We start from the raw sequence: 16,550 nt of genomic DNA, 5'->3' as shown, positions 1-16,550 counted from the left end.
TTAACAGAGCGTGAGATTTTTTTTCCCTAAGACACTTACAAGGGGAGCAATTTTTAATTATTTATTTCCACTGAGGCCAAAGATGTTAAACGTCATACACTTAGAGAAAAATGATCGAATTGAAAACAATCGGAAGTTATCTTCATTAAATCCTAGTTGATATTTTTTTAATACACATTGAATTTATATAAACCAGGGTTGATATTTTCTTAAACCCACGTTTAAATTTTTTTACAAATCCAGTTCAAATTTTTAACACATTTAGATAATATTAGGAAATATTATATTAAAGAAATGTTGAAAAATATTCTTTAAAAAATCTATACTTATGTGAAGAGGTTAAGCGACATCTAGATAGTATAATTAAGCGACATATAGATCCATGGAACTTGAAAAAATCCAAAGTTACGTTTATTAAATCCTCGTTGATAATTTTTAATGCACATTGAGTTTACAGGATGAAAACTGCAACAAAGTCAAACGCTATAATTTTTAATTTTTTTTTTTTAATTTTATGGAATGAAAGCAAAAAATGTTGGAAACAGCATAAAATTTTTGAATAAGTTTAGATTTTGTTCGAATTGGCCAAAGAATTATGGCCTTCAAACGGCCAATGAAACCGTCACACTCTGCCCGAATGTTGCTCTGCGGTATTTTTGTCCATTCCCGGCGAAGCGCTTGATTGAGATAATCGACACTTTAGTATTTTTTTGTGTCAACCTTTGTTTTCCGAAATACTCAATAGTCCAATGGATTGGTATCCGGAGATTTTTGTGGCCATTGTGCGCTGGAAATGAAGCAAGAAACCTCATTTTGTAACCATTCTTGGGTGGCGCGTGCTGAGTGCGATGGTGCTGAGTTCTGTTGGAATGTCCAAGGTCTGCGGCCAAAATGTTTGCGTGCCCAAGGCTTTAATACACCCTCCAGAAAGTTGTCGCCAAAATATTAGGCATTTATTCTGATGCCATGTTCGATTAATATGAGCGGAGAGCGACCATCGGCTGTTATGGCGGCCCACACCATCACCGTGGACTGCGCTTAAGTTCTGGTGGCCAACCGAAGGTTGACCTCTTTGTCAAGTAAACACGTCCATTTTGTTTGGTTACAAAATGCTGGACAACGAATGTTTTCCCATCGGTGACGGAGAAAACCAAATTCGGCAGTTCCGCTTTCGGCCAAGCGGAGCAACTCTTTAGTGTCTTTTGAGTCTATTTTCTTTCTGTTGCGGTGTAAGTTCTTCCACTTTTTGGAATTTCAATGGCTTTACCCCGAAATAATGCGATATGTTTAGCATACGAGCCATTTTTCGGCCACTGCGACGCAGGTTTCGATCAAGTCGCTTCTTTACTTTTCAAACCATTTCTGCTGATGTTGCTGTTTTCTTCCGTCCACTTGCTTGTCGTCGGGATATCTTACCAGTATCACGGTAAGATATCACTCAATCACGCTTGAATTCCATCACGAATCACTTTTTTGCTGGAAAATTCTCAACAAAATGCTTTTTTACGCTTGTAAACAATATAATGAGCTGTCACTGGAAAAATTTTAACAGCTGTCGGACGAATGGTTTAGAAATGACGGCAGTTGCACTTGGTTGCAGTTTTTTCACTTCACCCTGTATAGCTCTGACGGTGATTGAACAGTTATTCTTTAAAAGATCCACGTTTATAGGTCTGATTGTGATTAAAAAAATATTCTTTGAAAAATCCAAGTTTTAAGGTCTGATTGTGCCTAAAAAAGTATTCCTCATTTTAGATGGAGCTATTCTCGGCAGTGCTGGAATTTTTTTTTTAAATATCCACAATTATTCCTCTGATAGGATTTTTAGATGTAAATAAATTTAAAGGTCTTCTTTCTTCAGAATGTCTTTCATTTTTAGATAATCTGTAAGAACAATTATTTCTACTGAAAATATATGGGTCTCCCGTTTACATAAAATATACAAACTTTAGACGCCTTTTAGGTTTTTTACTGTTTATAGAAAGTCTCTTGATAACATTCAACCTAGGAGGACTTAGCATCCCAAAGTATTTTCATATGATTTATGGATGATTTAAATAATTCAAATTTTGTTTTTATTTTTTCTTTCAAACAATTTTAAATAACTGATATCTGCATTAATTCTACAGATGTTGCGTGAATAATTTTTCGTTTCCATGTACATAGTCTTCCAATCGCAATAAGGACCGACATCATTAATATTGTAAACAATATAAAGAATACTAGAAATTTGATTAGCTCAAAACGTTTCCACCTTCGTCTATTTATGCTCTCTTGAGGCTCGTATAGGCATCAATGGGACATTCGTTTTGATTCTGCAAACACCATTCAGGTTGTAAAGCTTCCGCCGCAATGCCGTTCTCCACCAAACGTTCACGATGTACCAGCATACGGGGCTCAGCCTGGCGCCATGTATCCTTGCTATTGGACCACAAACGTTCAGCCAAAGCACTGGCACGTGGCCAAAAACGTTGATCCAAGGTATGCTCATCGATTTGTTCGGACCAAATAGCAGCCTCGGCTCCCATAACTAATGGTACATAATCTCCGGAAATGTTTTCCATGCGATTTTCATAGACCTTTTGCCAGCCAATGTAGGGAGAACACCAATTGTTGCCATCCGTAACCCATCCGGCACCGCCACAATCAAAGTAAAGGGCATCGTAATTTGACACAATGACACGGAAACCTCTTTTCAAGATGTCAGTGACTTTGGGATCCATACCTGTGGTCCAGATTTGTATGATATAACGTTCTTTATCCAAATAATCATCCAAATAGGGGACATCGGTTAAATGACTGGTCCACAAGGTTATGGGTACTTTCTCCCCGGCGACTTTATCGACACGTTCCAAGGCATGTGTTTGAAAATATCCCCATAAACGTATAAAATCACTTTCCTGCAAACCCCAACCTTGTTTCGAGGTCATCCAATTACGGATTTGTTCACTGCTATTCCAACAGTTGACAGAAACCTCGTCGCCTCCCATGTGGAATACATCAGGCTTGAAAAGATCAAACATTTCTCGATAAATATCTTCCAAAACAGAATACATTTCATCTACAGTGGGATCCAATTGACCGCATGGTGGCTCTACACAATAATCTTTCCAGGGTTGGGCATTAAAGCAGGCTGTCATATTTTTATGCTGCCAACCCTCACCCACATGAGCTGGGGCATCAAATTCGGGCATAACGCGAATACCACGAACACGGCCATATTCCACAATATCTTCAATGTCTTGATGGGTGTACACCTTGCGCGGTGAATAGGCACCTAATTTATACAATTCTGGACGGGCTTTCACTTCTAAGGGGAAGCTATGGGAGTCGGTAATGTGCCAATGGAATGTGTTGAGTTTTACCATGGCCATGGCATCTACGAAAAATAAATAAAACACGTTTTTAATAATATTCCAAACATTTTTAATTTTCTTCTTACTTACCCAACGTTCTTTTAATGGCCTTGGTGGAATAGAAGTTGCGTGAAGTATCCAACAGCAAACCACGCCATTTAAATGCCGGACCATCTTCGATGGAGGCCTTTGCCAACATTTGCATTTCACGTCTTATGTCATCGTAGACAATCAACTGACTCAGGGTCTCGAAAGCATGACGGGCTCCAAAGTAATTCTGTGCCGTAATTTTCACCTCAACTTTCTTCTCTCCCGTCGTCATGATGTTCAATTTATAACTTTCATCCGTGTCCAATGTCAAACGTGGCACTTCCTCATTTGCCCTATTCTTTTCATCCAATTCAATGGTTATTTTCACCGGGTGTCCTTGTTTTCGTAACACATCATGATTCGGTACTTTATTATCCAATATATCCATAAAACGTTCCCGATTAGCATCCCAATGCTTAGCCTGTTTGGTATATGAAGGCACATTAAATTCAATCGTATCCTTGTTGATGTGCAACAGCACATTTTCCATATCTACGAGGCCACTTGGTTTTGGCCAAAGTGTACCGATTGTGTCGCCGCAAAACATTCGACACACCGGCAAACTGATGGCTGTATTCCAGTTCTCTTTGGATAATTCTTCTTTCAGGCATTTCCCTTGGCGGCAGACATAGCCGTAAACTAAGCTACAAAAGAAAAAAAAGATAAATATAAATTAAATCAAAGGGAATATTATGAGATGAAAATATAATGGATACTAATCTAATAATAATAATGAACATCGAGGAGTGAGCAAAGAAACGGTTATAGCATTCTATGGTACATTTTTTATGATAAAACGATCTATTTGTATCAACATAATCAACAGTTCGTCAGTTGATAAACTATGCGACTCCGGTGTGATCCGCCAACGTTAGTGCTACGCAGTGGAAAAATAGTCAGTCCTGCCAGAATGAAGCCTTTAGAACCGCAACAGGGTACCTCCTCATGACACCTATCGATCATGAGGAGGCGAAGCTCTTACCGGTGCGACAGTATAACAAAATGCTGTCAATGCAATACCTGCTTGGGTGTTATAGACAAAGCCATCCGAATCACAATCTTGTGGATAGGCAACCTCCGCCCAGGCACGTAAGAAAAGACCTTCATGAGCTAGAGAGAGAGAGGTGCAGAGGTATAAGAGAGAGCCTCTAGATCAACAGGCCTATCAAGCGGGACTGAACAGTATTCACTCTAATGCGGTCGCAGAAGTCATTGAAGGATATAGAGCTGCTGTCGCAGCTGAAGAACGAGAGCTGCCCGACAAACCCGAGTAGTTTTGACTCAATTACGATCCGGATGGTGCAGCCACCTAAATTCCTGTCCAACCAAGCCTACTCACCTAACTCCAGTCTCGTTATAGACACAACCCATACAGGTTGCATCCTTTTTGAGACTGGTCTTAGAGGCAGAACCCGATTGAATGGAGTCAGAAAATAGAAACAAAACGAACACAGCTGTATGAGCTGCTACAACAAAAACAACAATTCTTCAGAATCAACATATCAGCCATCAAGAAGCAGTCAATCCGACCATTATTTTAAACAGAACGCTACTGATTGTCATTTTTGTTCTACAAATTTTACTGGTCTCTAGAAAAAAAGTGGCAAAAATCTTAAAATTTATGCTCGTTTTAAAAATGCAGCATTCACAGACAGCTAGAATATAAACACATATATTTATGTCAATGCGAGAAGTATAAAAATATTCCCCCATTAAGTCAATGGTCATACACTTAACTTCTTATAACGCGAACTTGGAGTTAGAACTAGATTAAAAAATAAGAACACAATATAGTTTGTTGGTACAACTAGAAAACAATGGAATTTTTGTCACAAATTGAATACTTTCCGCTCTTCTTAAAAATGTAACGCATTATTGATCGAGCAGGCATTTGTCTGAAAGCAAAGATTCAAAGCATACTTCTAGGCGACAAGAGATTACATGATTGAAAGAAAATAATATTAAATAAAAAAATTGGTTCAGTGAGGTATTGCTAATTTAACATAATAGCAAATTCAATCATTTATTGATGTAAATATAATTTACTTTTTTTTTTGGAATTTAGAACGTTGAAATGTTCAAGGAATTCGACTGATCGAATAATGTGTCTATTTCGTTTAGATTATTTTCCCTTTAAACAACAAATTATCTCTGCATGGAATTTGACCTAAAGACTTTTGGAAAGTTTTATTTTTTAAATGAAATGTATATGAATAAACTCTTATCTTAACTATGACAATAACACTTATTTAAATTCCAAGTGTTTTTCAATCTAATTTATTATTGATATTTTATCTATAGTATTTTTTTGTTATTGTATTTTTTTTAAATTATAAATATTATTATGGGATCTGATACATTATAAACATAACTTCACGATTTAACAGCAAACGATTGTTCTTTATCTATTGTGTACGACCTAAATTATGCCATTTATGTTCGGATCTGTTGCGGTTTAAATTTAAAATTGGATGTAATTAATTTATGAAAGCTATATCTTAATCTGAATCGTGCTCAACTAAACCGTGCTCTGTCGTATTTGACCTTTCGTAGCAAATATCATTACAAGAGGGTGCATATTATACTCTTTTCAAGGCTAAATTTGATCGCATGTAGTATTTTTTTTTTCATTTGTTCAAATATTGTGCTTTTGATAAATCCAAATCGGAACCGATTACCACTAATTTCAGTAGAGTTCGTCTTTGGACTAAACAACTTACCTATGCAAAGATTATTCATACAAAAATACATAAACGAAAAGATGGACCATGCAGCCACTTGTCTACGTCGGTGTCCCCCCGATACAACTTGAACGACCGATTTCATGGATTTACAAATTTCTTACCACGTGTTCATAGTAGTTTTACTGAAAGAAGTTTTTCGAAAATTTTGGCAATACTCCGTCGGAGATCCAATGAAATATATGTGTATATGACGAGTATTAAATTCTCGATTTTTTGACGTGGAGCTTTTATATATGACATAATAGTTTGCATTTGGTCTGTTTCTGAAATGCAAACATGTAAAAGTGTTTACTAATATATCCAATTTTCCCTTAATAATATCGAAGAAAATTGCAAAGTAGTAGATTTTTTGCAGGTACTTGAACAGAGCAGTAGTTGGTCTGTTCCAGAACTGCAAGAATGTAAAACGTTTTACTCCAATAACCGATTTTTCCTTTACGATATCGAAGAAAATAGCAAAACTAGTAGATTCTTGCAGGTTATGTCTAGGATAAATGGTATTAAAAACGAAGTACATCTGTCCACATTATAACAGGTTTACATACAGGGTGAGATAAAAAAAACTGAAACAAAGTCAAACGCCAATGAAACCATCACACACTGCCCGAATATTGCACTGTGGTATTTTTTTTTTTTTTTTCTGGAAATTTCTCACCAAAATGCTTTCGTACGTATCTAAACAATATAATGAGCTATCACTGGGATAATTTTAACAGCCTTCGGACTGGTGGCTTAGAAATTACAGCAGTCTGAAGTTGGCTGCAGTTTTTCATCTCACCCTGTACATCAGTACCTCCCGATTTTTAGTATTTCGATGATTTTAGCCTTAGTTTTTTTACAGAATTTTTTTAAATTTGGTACTTGGAGTACAAGAGAGTTATGTTCTACCTCCTATATCCCTCTATTTAACCGTAGCTTAGAATATTCGATAATTTGAAAATATTAGCAATATTTTTTGCCGGATTTCTTACAAATTCGGAATTTGTTGTTCGTAATCGGTTCTATCTTCAGTGGCAGAACATAGTTTACATTGGACTGCGGTATCCTGTAGACCCCTTGTAGCGGCACATTTGTCACATTTTCCACGAAAATATATCAAATTTGATATTTGAAACTTGTATCTTTTGGCGGAAAATTGTCTCTTTCTCAACGATTTGATGTAACGCCCATACAACGGTATTTGGAGGAACTTAACATTCTCAAAACTAATTCACTGATATTTTCGTTTAAAAATGGAAAAACTATTGAATCCAGATTTTTATATCTGTTAAGGTTTTCTTTACCTCATGGTGAAAAGTACTAAAAGTTCAGCATTGATTTGGGTTATATAGTTTTGATGGGTCCCTTTGTCAAATTACCTCTAATTTTTGATTATTTTAGCATTTTAAAAATCCCCTCACGTTAAAGGAAACACCGCTTTTAAGAAATTTGGTTTTAATGTGAAACCTTTTTATTTCAATATTTAAAGGCATTGACCTCCACATTCATGTTGACACAAATGAACTTGTCAAATGACTGCTGCGCATGCTTTGTGTTAAGTGTTCAGAATATTCTGTTTCCCCACCTACACCATGCATTATTATTTAAACACTTCAAACACCATAAAGAGAAAGTACAAACGTTTGTATGTACATACATACATACATTCACTTTATGTTTCTCGTCAAGAAAACAAAAAAAAAACTGGTAGAGAATATAAACATTGATCTGCTAAACAAATCTTATGATATGGCCATAATATGAAATGAGTTGTTTTGCTTTCAACGAAATCAATGAATTAACATTTTATGGAGATGTTAACACATTCATGTGTGGGTGAAGTAATTAATTCAATGACTTACGGAGAAGATAAAAGCCACAGTATCAAATTTTTGTACAAATCAAAGAAACGGAGTAACATTTTCACTGGAAAAAATACTCTGGAAAGTAACTCGAAACCTGTAATGGTTTTAACTAAACTGAATAAATATGCAATTGCATTAGACAAATTTAAATGCATTGGATTTTTGCAGTTTGTCGACTAGTTTCACTTGAAATTTCAAACGCACATACGGTCGGTCAATGACATTGCACTTGGCTATCAAGGGATTACAAAAATAATAAATCAATACTTAAAACTAATTAGTTGCGAAAGGTCAGCCAGCTACTTTATGCGCGCACACACAGAGATAACATATTTCAAGCACACACAAACGTTTTGGCTAATAGTTTTTAGAATTTCTTAATCGGCCAGAAAACTAATAACGTTGATTTGTTTTCTCATTATCATACTTACTCTTCGGGTGATCCTGATGAAATGCCAAAATTTAATGCCAGCAATAGGCTTGATAGCGTTAATAACACTTTCATTGTTGTCGACCACAGAGGATATGGTGTTGGGCCTAGACTACTTCGTTGTCCGTGTTGTTATTGTTATTATTGTTCACTTGTATTGTTGACGCAGGCACTTGGGCAAGGCTGTAGAAAGATACTGGCGGCCGTAAACAATGCCAGCACACGACTGAAATACAAAAACCAAACAAAGTAAAATCAAAGCTTAAAAATACAACAATTATTTTTAGACATGAATATGTTTTCTTTTTTGTTTTTTCGTTTATTTTTTCTTCTTCTTCCATTCGTTGTTTGTTTTGTGAATTGTTTTGTATTGGCACATAAGGAGATACCATCAACAGCTACCAACCAGCCAACTTAAGAGATACTCTTAACAAGACTGCCTGGTTGTTAACGTTTTTATAACAATGTATTTTTATTTCTTTTTAATTTTCTCCCCGTGCTTCTTACTCTTTTCTGCTTTTTTTTTTTTTTTGCATTTTTTGAAATGAAACACTTCTCAATGTTTTTTTATTTATTTAAAGATAACAAAATTGCAGACATGAGATTTTAATTAAATTTCTTTTTGCCACTTTTTTTAAAAAATAAATGTTTTACAGTGAACATTGTGAGGGTATTTAAAGAAGCAGGAAAGAACCTGTCCGTATGTCTAGTAGCCAGAAGCTACAAATTTACCATGAGAAGAACTACTGGAGCACAATAGTTCGGATTTTAAGACCGATCTCCAACGAGGGTTAATATGGTATGGAGAATATATAAACCATAAGCTATTAGCAGCGTAATGTCTGTTTTGTTGGTTTAAGGAGAGCATGTTGCAAACATGAGAATTTTATAGAATTTCCTTGTCATGTTTGTAGCGAGCAGAGGATACGCTGCCCGCAAAGTAGATCCATTCTTGCTGTCTTGTTTAAATGTCTTCTTCCGTTATATATCAAATAAATATTGCCATGAATAATTATATGAAATTTGAAGTCGAACAAATTTTAAAATTGATCATGATTACAAGTACGGATGCAGAATAAATCGGGGAAATCATCCTACAAAGTTATATATTGTACAAAAAAGTCCTCGAGGATATACAAGCCATAAGCAAAATTATATTATACAGCTTGTCCAACATCAGAAGGTTGCATACTTCAGGGCTAAATTGTTGAATCACAGAAAAATCCAGAGTACTGCTCAAAACGGCATAAAACGAAAAAAGTAAAAATGTATCAATGGGGTTGCTGGCAGATATACATCCTCAACTTATAACCATGATTTTTATGAGGTGCCGGTACCAGAAATAGTGGAGGACTGATGTGGATACCATCGCAGTTAGTTTAAGCTTTGGCACACCATTATGCTCTGACTTTGCATATAATTACTTTTTTCAAATTTTGGGTTGATGTCTTATTGGCAGACCGATTCCGCTTTTCTTTGTAAATATCAAATTTGCCAAATAAATTAATTGAGATGTTCAATATTTGATCCAATTCTGAAAGTCATTTTTATATACTTCATCATTATATATTAAGTTTGTAGATTTTCGAAATAAATTTATTAGACCACAAACATTGTATGTAGATGTAGGCATGTCAGTAGTTCATCTTCAGCTTCCGAATAGAATATAGTAGATTGATAATTTATTTAAATGTGTTACAGATCCCCAGAACATTTTGTATTAAAAATGAGCTACATAGGTCCACGTTTTAGTATGGCCCCCACATAACTGTACCGACAGATTAAAGGTGTTTTTGACGTTGCCCGAATGTTTTGGCCCATTCCTGACGAAGCGCTTGCTTGAGGTGATCGACACTTTGGTATTTTTTAGTGCCAACCTTGCTTTCCAAAATACTCCATACACAATAGTCCAAAGGATTGGTATACAGAGGCAATTGTGAGCTGGAACTGAAGCGAGAAACTTCATTTTGTAACCATTTTTGGGTGGCGCGTGCTGAGTCTGTTGGAATGTCCCAGGTCTGCGGCCAAAATGTTTGCGTGTCCAAGGCTTTAATACACCCTCCAGAATATTTTCGTTATAATATTCGACATTTATTCTGATGCCACGATCGATTAATACGCGCGGAGAGCGACCGTTTGCCGTTATGGCGGCCCACACCATCACCATGGCCGATGCTTGAGTTCTGGTGGCCAACCGAAGGTGCACATTTTGAGCAGACCTCTTTGGCAAGTAAAGACGATCAATTTGTTTGTTTACAAACTGCTGGACAACGAATGTTTTCTCATAGGAGAAAACCAAATTCGGCAGTTCACCACTTTCGGCCAAGCGAAGCAACTCTTTAGCTCTTTTGAGTTTATTTTCTTTCTGTTGCGCTGTAAGTTCATGCAATTTTTGGAATTTCAATGGCTTTACCCCGAGTGGCGAATGGAGAATTGCGATATGTTCAGCTCACGAGTCATTTTTCGGCCACTGCGAAGCGAGTTTCGATCAAGTCGCTTCTTTACTTTTCGAACCATTTCTGCTGATGTTGCTGTTTTCTTCTGTCCACTTCCTTGTCGTCGGGCTACGCTACCAGTATTACGGGCACGAGCGATGGTACGAGACACAAAAGATTTATTCACATTTAAATGCTAGAGTGCTCTAACGATAGCCACTTGTGGTTTTCCAGCCAAATATAAAGAAATCACACTACCACGCTTGAATTCAATCGCGAATAATTTTTTTTCTGGAAATTTCTCACCAAAATGCTTTTGTACGCTTGTAAACAATATAATTAGCTGTCACTGGAATATTTTTAACAGCTGTCGGACGAGGGGCTTAAAAATAAAAGCAAGTTGGTTGCAGTTTTTTCATCTCACCCTGTAATGGTACCTTCAAATAGAATTTTTAGTCACATTTTCCAAATTGGTTATTTGATCTTCACAGTAGATACCAACCACTGCGTATATGAACTCGTATTAAACATATCTAACTTGAATGGAGGGGTTTATAAACAGACCAGACAGTATTAAATTAAATTAATTTCTCACGACTTCTATACAAGAGGAGTTGATTGAAAACAACGCAATTTCCTATTTTAAACGTTTATTTTAATAATATATCAAAATAAAGTTCTTCAAATTACAAAAAGAACATTTAATTCTAAAAAATAAAAAAAAAAAAACAATAAACAAAAACCCCTTGTCTCAATCTTCATCATCCAATAGAATGGTTTTGGTTTGAAAACGCATACGCTTGGTATTCTTAATAATACCATTGGTGAGAAGATTTTTTCCCGGTGTTGGACATGGCAGTTCATTCCATATGCGCTGAATTTGTACAGCGGCCGTAGCATTGTAGTCTACACACCTTGGCATTCCACTTAGTGGCGAGTCTTTGGAATCTATATCAATTTTATGTAACTTTAATGTGGGTACTTTTTTCGAAAAAAGCTGTTCCAGTGGTATGCTACCACTGTTCACATTGGCTGGTGTGTTTTCTAATTCGAGATTATTTGCCGTTGCATCATCTCGCAATGCCAGTGAACAGCCTCGTTTTTGTTGAGAACTTTCTGAGCACTCGGAGGATTTTCTCTTCAAATATGTATACTTATTGATGGTGGGTGGTGGGGCAGGGCAAAGTTTTTCTGGCTCCTCTGGATGACAGCCATAATCTACTCCTCTCAGCCAATTATCATAACGTTCTGGTTGAAAACGTTTGACAAAGGTCTCCATTGAAATTTTAACCATATCCTTGCGGCAGTGGCATATGGAGGCTCTTTTGCCATATTCTATCCAGCGTTTGGAGGCAAAGTTTGTAGACTCCGCACCATTGAAGCCATGGTTGAATCCAGCATGATAGCCATATGGAAATGTTATCATAATTTCACCGGCCTCTTGGGTAATGCGATTGTAGGGAATCTTATTTTGTTTCAACACCTGCGGACTGATTAAAGTCATTTTATGTCTCAAATGGGCATTACAGTTCTGATAGTTTTCATAGAAAATTCGATTGGCCAACTTTTCCAACTGTCGGCCATATGCCGGCGGTATGGCATACCAAGTTTTGGGCGCCCCAAAATGAAGATAATTTATTGAATAGAGATCCATATCTTCGGTGTGCCATGCAAATGAACTTTTCCACATGCCAAAATATAAATACGCCGTATTAACTCCATCAATCTCTATGCCATAATCTTTATTAACATAGTCCAATATCGTCTCTAAACGATCAATATTCCATACATCGAGATCTGGGTCGCTTAGCGATCCCTTAACATCTGCCGCATACATGGGTGCTATGTATGTTACATTTTTCCAATATTTCCTTTCGAGATCATCATAGTCAAAATGTTTTGGTGTTTGATGTCGCTCTGATTCGGCCAGTTCTTTAAACTGGCGTAATGTCATGGACTTTTTCAAGACATTGATCTGTTGGTATTCACCTTGTTTGCCCGACACAACTTGAGAAATTGGCGCCGGTATGGTCATATTGATGTTATCAATATCATAGCCCTCTGATCTTGGTTTCCATTCTGGCGGAGGTATTATCTTTGCAATGCCACCCAAGTGTGCACCCCTCGATTCTATGTAATCAATGTATGCCGAAAAGTTTTTAAACTCTTCGTAGCTGGGACGAAATGTCATTATGCGAGGAATTTTCTTTCGACATCCATCCTCTGAACTGCTGGACATTTTGTAATCAATTTGTTGTTACTTTTCTCTCAATCAACTTTATTGGTTTTATGATTTTATTTGCAGCGTTGTATATCAAGTTGTAATTTCTGTTAACAAAGGGGCGAAAATTAAAAGAAATTAGGGGACTTTTATTTCTAAAATTAAAATAAAACTGACAGAAAAACATTTAAAAATATAACAACATATCATTGAAATACGATCTGGCAGTAGTTTAAGTAAACAAATAAGACAAATACATATTTTAAATATTCTCATGCAGACAACTAGATGTGAACAGTTTTACATTGAAAATTTCATTTACATATTATGGCCCTAGACTCGAACCTAACGAAACGTAGCATGGGCAAGAATGAAAACCTATAATTTTTACAGATGATTGAAAACATTCTGCAAGAAAAGAAAACAACAATTTTGCATGATGGACGAATCAAATTAAGTGATTAAAATTGTCCATAACTTTTGGGTGAAAAACAACTAAATTTTCCTACCCATGTATTCGCCTAACGTTTACATTAAACCTGATTTCATTGTCTTATATGGTCATGTACAGGAGATATAAATAAACATATAATAGATTCTTCAAATGTCGAAATGTCTCAATTAACTTTTTTCACCACATAATTAAAACATATGTTTTTATTTCAGAACTACATAAATTATACATATATATGTAATGAATGAATGTTAGCGAAATATGTCAAGCACACTTGTTCTTTTTTTAAGTTCTTTTAAAAATAGATACCAATAAAACAAAAAAAGTGAATGTTTGTAATTGGAGAATATCAAAAATGGAATAATTTTAAAAGTAAACAGTTTACACAACGTTATAATTTGTATTTATTTAAGATATAAATCTGTGGTACTTGGGAAATACGGACGTACAAAACATTTTACCATATTGGGGAAGTTGAATAGTTGCATACTACTTATATACTACTAAATGATATAAGGTAATTTCATACTAACATATTATTTAATAATATTTAATTGACAACATCCAACTTTCAAAATTAAAAATTAAAATTTTCTCCTTCAAAATGTACGCAAAATGACCTGTTCAGTAGTCGAATTCTATAATGTCTTTGTTCTCCAATGTTGTCAACTTCAACTTCTGTTTTATATCAACATATCAATATCGTTACGGTGATACTGGTAGCGTAGCCCGACGTCAAGGAAGAGGACGGAAGAAAACAGCAACATCAGCAGAAAGGGTTCGAAAAGTAAAGAAGCGACTTGATCGAAACCTGCGTCGCAGTGGCGAAAAATATCTCGTGAGCTGAACATATCGCTTGGGGTAAAGCCATTAAAATTCCAAAAAGTGCAAGAACTTACAGCGCAACGGAAAGAAAATAGACTCAAAAGAGCTAAAGAGTTGCTTCACTTGGCCGAATATGGTGAACTGCTAAATTTGGTTTTCTCCGATGAAAAAACACTCGTTGTCCAGCAGTTTGTAAACAAACAAAATGATCGTGTTTACTTGCCAAAGATGGTCGCCCTCCGCTCGTATTAATTGACCGTGGCATCAGAATAAATGCCGAATATTTTCGCGAAAATATTCTGGAGGGTGTGTTAAAGCCTTGGGCACGCAACGATTTTGGCCGCAGGCCCATTCCAAAAGGACTCTTCACCATCGCACTCAGCACGCGCCACCCAAGAATGGTTAAAAAATGAGGTTCCTCGCTTCATTTCCAGTGCACAATGGCCACCAAAATCTCCGGATACCAATCCATTGGACTATTGTGTACGGAGCATTTTGGAATGCAAGGTTGACACTAAAAATACGAAAGTGTGGATCACCTCAAGCAAGCGCTTGATAATTAAACCGATCTCAACAAAATTTCGCAAAGATATTTGTAGGCTGTATTTAATATCTTGTACCAAAATCATTATTTTGAAGCGCATGTTGTGGCTTTGGGGGAATTAGATATCAAATCGGATGAATCATACACGTGGGAGCTTAAACTATATATGAACCTTGGTTAAATTCGTTCGTATGTGTCCAAATGTATTCTCTTTGGGCTGATATAAACTTGAAATCGGACAAAGATAGATATGCAGCTATACCCAAATTTAAACCGATCCCATCAAATTTGGGCATTGTTATTTCTATGCAGTAACTGACATCTTTTACCGAAAATCATTATTATGGAGTGCATATTAGGGCTGTGGGGGTCTTAAATATTAAATCGGTTTTTCGCCAAATTCTATACTTCTTGGCTTCGGTCAGATATGCCGGTACTTCAAAGGTATTCCTAAGCTGTATCTGGTGTTTTATACCGTTTTATATATACTTGTTATGGAGGACCGTTTTAACATTTTAATAATAATTACCAGAGAAACCAAAATTATGTGTTCAACGAAAATGTATCGTTTGTTTGACAATCTAAATAACGCGTTTTTTTAACTTGTTCGTATAAATTAGGCAGCACGGAAGAAAAAATTATATAGAATGTAAATGTTTTAATATCCTGTGTAAGCCTAAATGTATGCAACACATTTCATTTTATTAAGAAACAGTTTTGTTTTAATGCAAAGTTCCTTGCTTGATGCTCATATGGATTTCTCCAAAAAAAGTGCAAGGCGCAAGTTATATCACGGGTTTTTATAACACGGACGGATATCTCACTGTTTTGTTTCTTGGCTTTGTCTGTAGAAACTTGTTTACATTTAATTTAAATTGTGCTGATTTTTTTAGTTAGCACACATATTTCCATGGTACCATGCCTATTTTCTTAAATAATGTTCTCAAAACTAATACTTTGGTAATTAGTAACTCTGTTGTATTATTTTTTCTTCAACTGCCTTACAAGCAAACACATTTCCTTTCACTACATGTAAATAAAAGACAAAGACATTGGATTCCAAAACAGTATTAGATTAGAATTTACCTTTTCGCCTTTAATAGACAGATAGTACTAGAAATCCATCAAACTTGGATTTATGGGAATGTATTTGTGGCCCGGTACTCCTCTCCATCCAGTTTTGGTTTGTTATTTGCGTTCGAAATATATTTTTATAAAATATTTTATTATTTATAAAATAATTTATTTCCGAGCTGAGCAAAGCTCTTGTTAAAAATACTAACGCCGTAGAAAAAGAAACAAAGAACTAAGCGAAATGGGCGATAAAGATCAAAATGAAAACAAAAACACGGTTTATAATGTAGGGCACTAAAGGAAAGAAGAACACCTTAAATAATCGATACTTGGCTTATCGATTATTTAAGGATATTGGAAATTTATTGCCGCCACTCACTCTGTTCCAAGAACCAGCAAGAATCTAATGGTTTTGCAATTTTTTACAATTTCATAAATGTAATATTGGTTATCGTAGTAAAAGCTTTTACATTCTTGCAGTTCTGAAACAGACCATAAGTAAAACAGGACACAACAGTTGAACAGGAATTTGA

General features: G+C 35.8%; 2 protein-coding genes across 2 annotated transcripts; both read right to left on the bottom strand.

Moving 5' to 3' along the window:
• Window positions 1–2,052: 2,052 nt before the first annotated feature.
• LOC101894273 (chitooligosaccharidolytic beta-N-acetylglucosaminidase) lies at window positions 2,053–16,172 on the bottom strand. Its single transcript, XM_005185434.4, has 4 exons — window positions 16,030–16,172; window positions 8,466–8,690; window positions 3,447–4,090; window positions 2,053–3,379 (listed from the first exon to the last, which is right to left on the bottom strand). Exons 2-4 carry the CDS (start codon window positions 8,537–8,539, stop codon window positions 2,265–2,267), a joined length of 1,833 nt encoding a protein of 610 aa, XP_005185491.1. The 5' UTR covers window positions 8,540–8,690; window positions 16,030–16,172; the 3' UTR covers window positions 2,053–2,264.
• Window positions 11,533–16,169, bottom strand: LOC105261423 (probable lysine-specific demethylase 4A). The gene is made up of 2 exons (XM_011295020.3): window positions 16,030–16,169; window positions 11,533–13,227 (listed from the first exon to the last, which is right to left on the bottom strand). The coding sequence occupies exon 2, from the start codon at window positions 13,136–13,138 to the stop codon at window positions 11,651–11,653; it is 1,488 nt and encodes a 495-aa protein (XP_011293322.1). The 5' UTR covers window positions 13,139–13,227; window positions 16,030–16,169; the 3' UTR covers window positions 11,533–11,650.
• Window positions 16,173–16,550: the final 378 nt, after the last annotated feature.

The sequence above is a fragment of the Musca domestica genome, unplaced genomic scaffold (assembly GCF_030504385.1).
Source record: "Musca domestica strain aabys unplaced genomic scaffold, Musca_domestica.polishedcontigs.V.1.1 38, whole genome shotgun sequence".
NCBI lineage: Eukaryota > Metazoa > Arthropoda > Insecta > Diptera > Muscidae > Musca > Musca domestica.
Note: the sequence above shows the minus strand (reverse complement) of the source record. Positions and strands in the feature narration are given on the sequence as shown.

Excerpts from the sequence above, each read along its gene's own strand:
- LOC101894273 (XM_005185434.4), bottom strand. The coding sequence starts at position 8,539 with ATGAAAGTGTTATTAACGCTATCAAGCCTATTGCTGGCATTAAATTTT. Across the intron at positions 4,091-8,465 it reads TCATCAGGATCACCCGAAGA|CTTAGTTTACGGCTATGTCT; the intron begins GTAAGTATGATA and ends TTTCTTTTGTAG. Across the intron at positions 3,380-3,446 it reads GGCCATTAAAAGAACGTTGG|ATGCCATGGCCATGGTAAAA; the intron begins GTAAGTAAGAAG and ends TATTTTTCGTAG.
- LOC105261423 (XM_011295020.3), bottom strand. The coding sequence starts at position 13,138 with ATGTCCAGCAGTTCAGAGGATGGATGTCGAAAGAAAATTCCTCGCATA.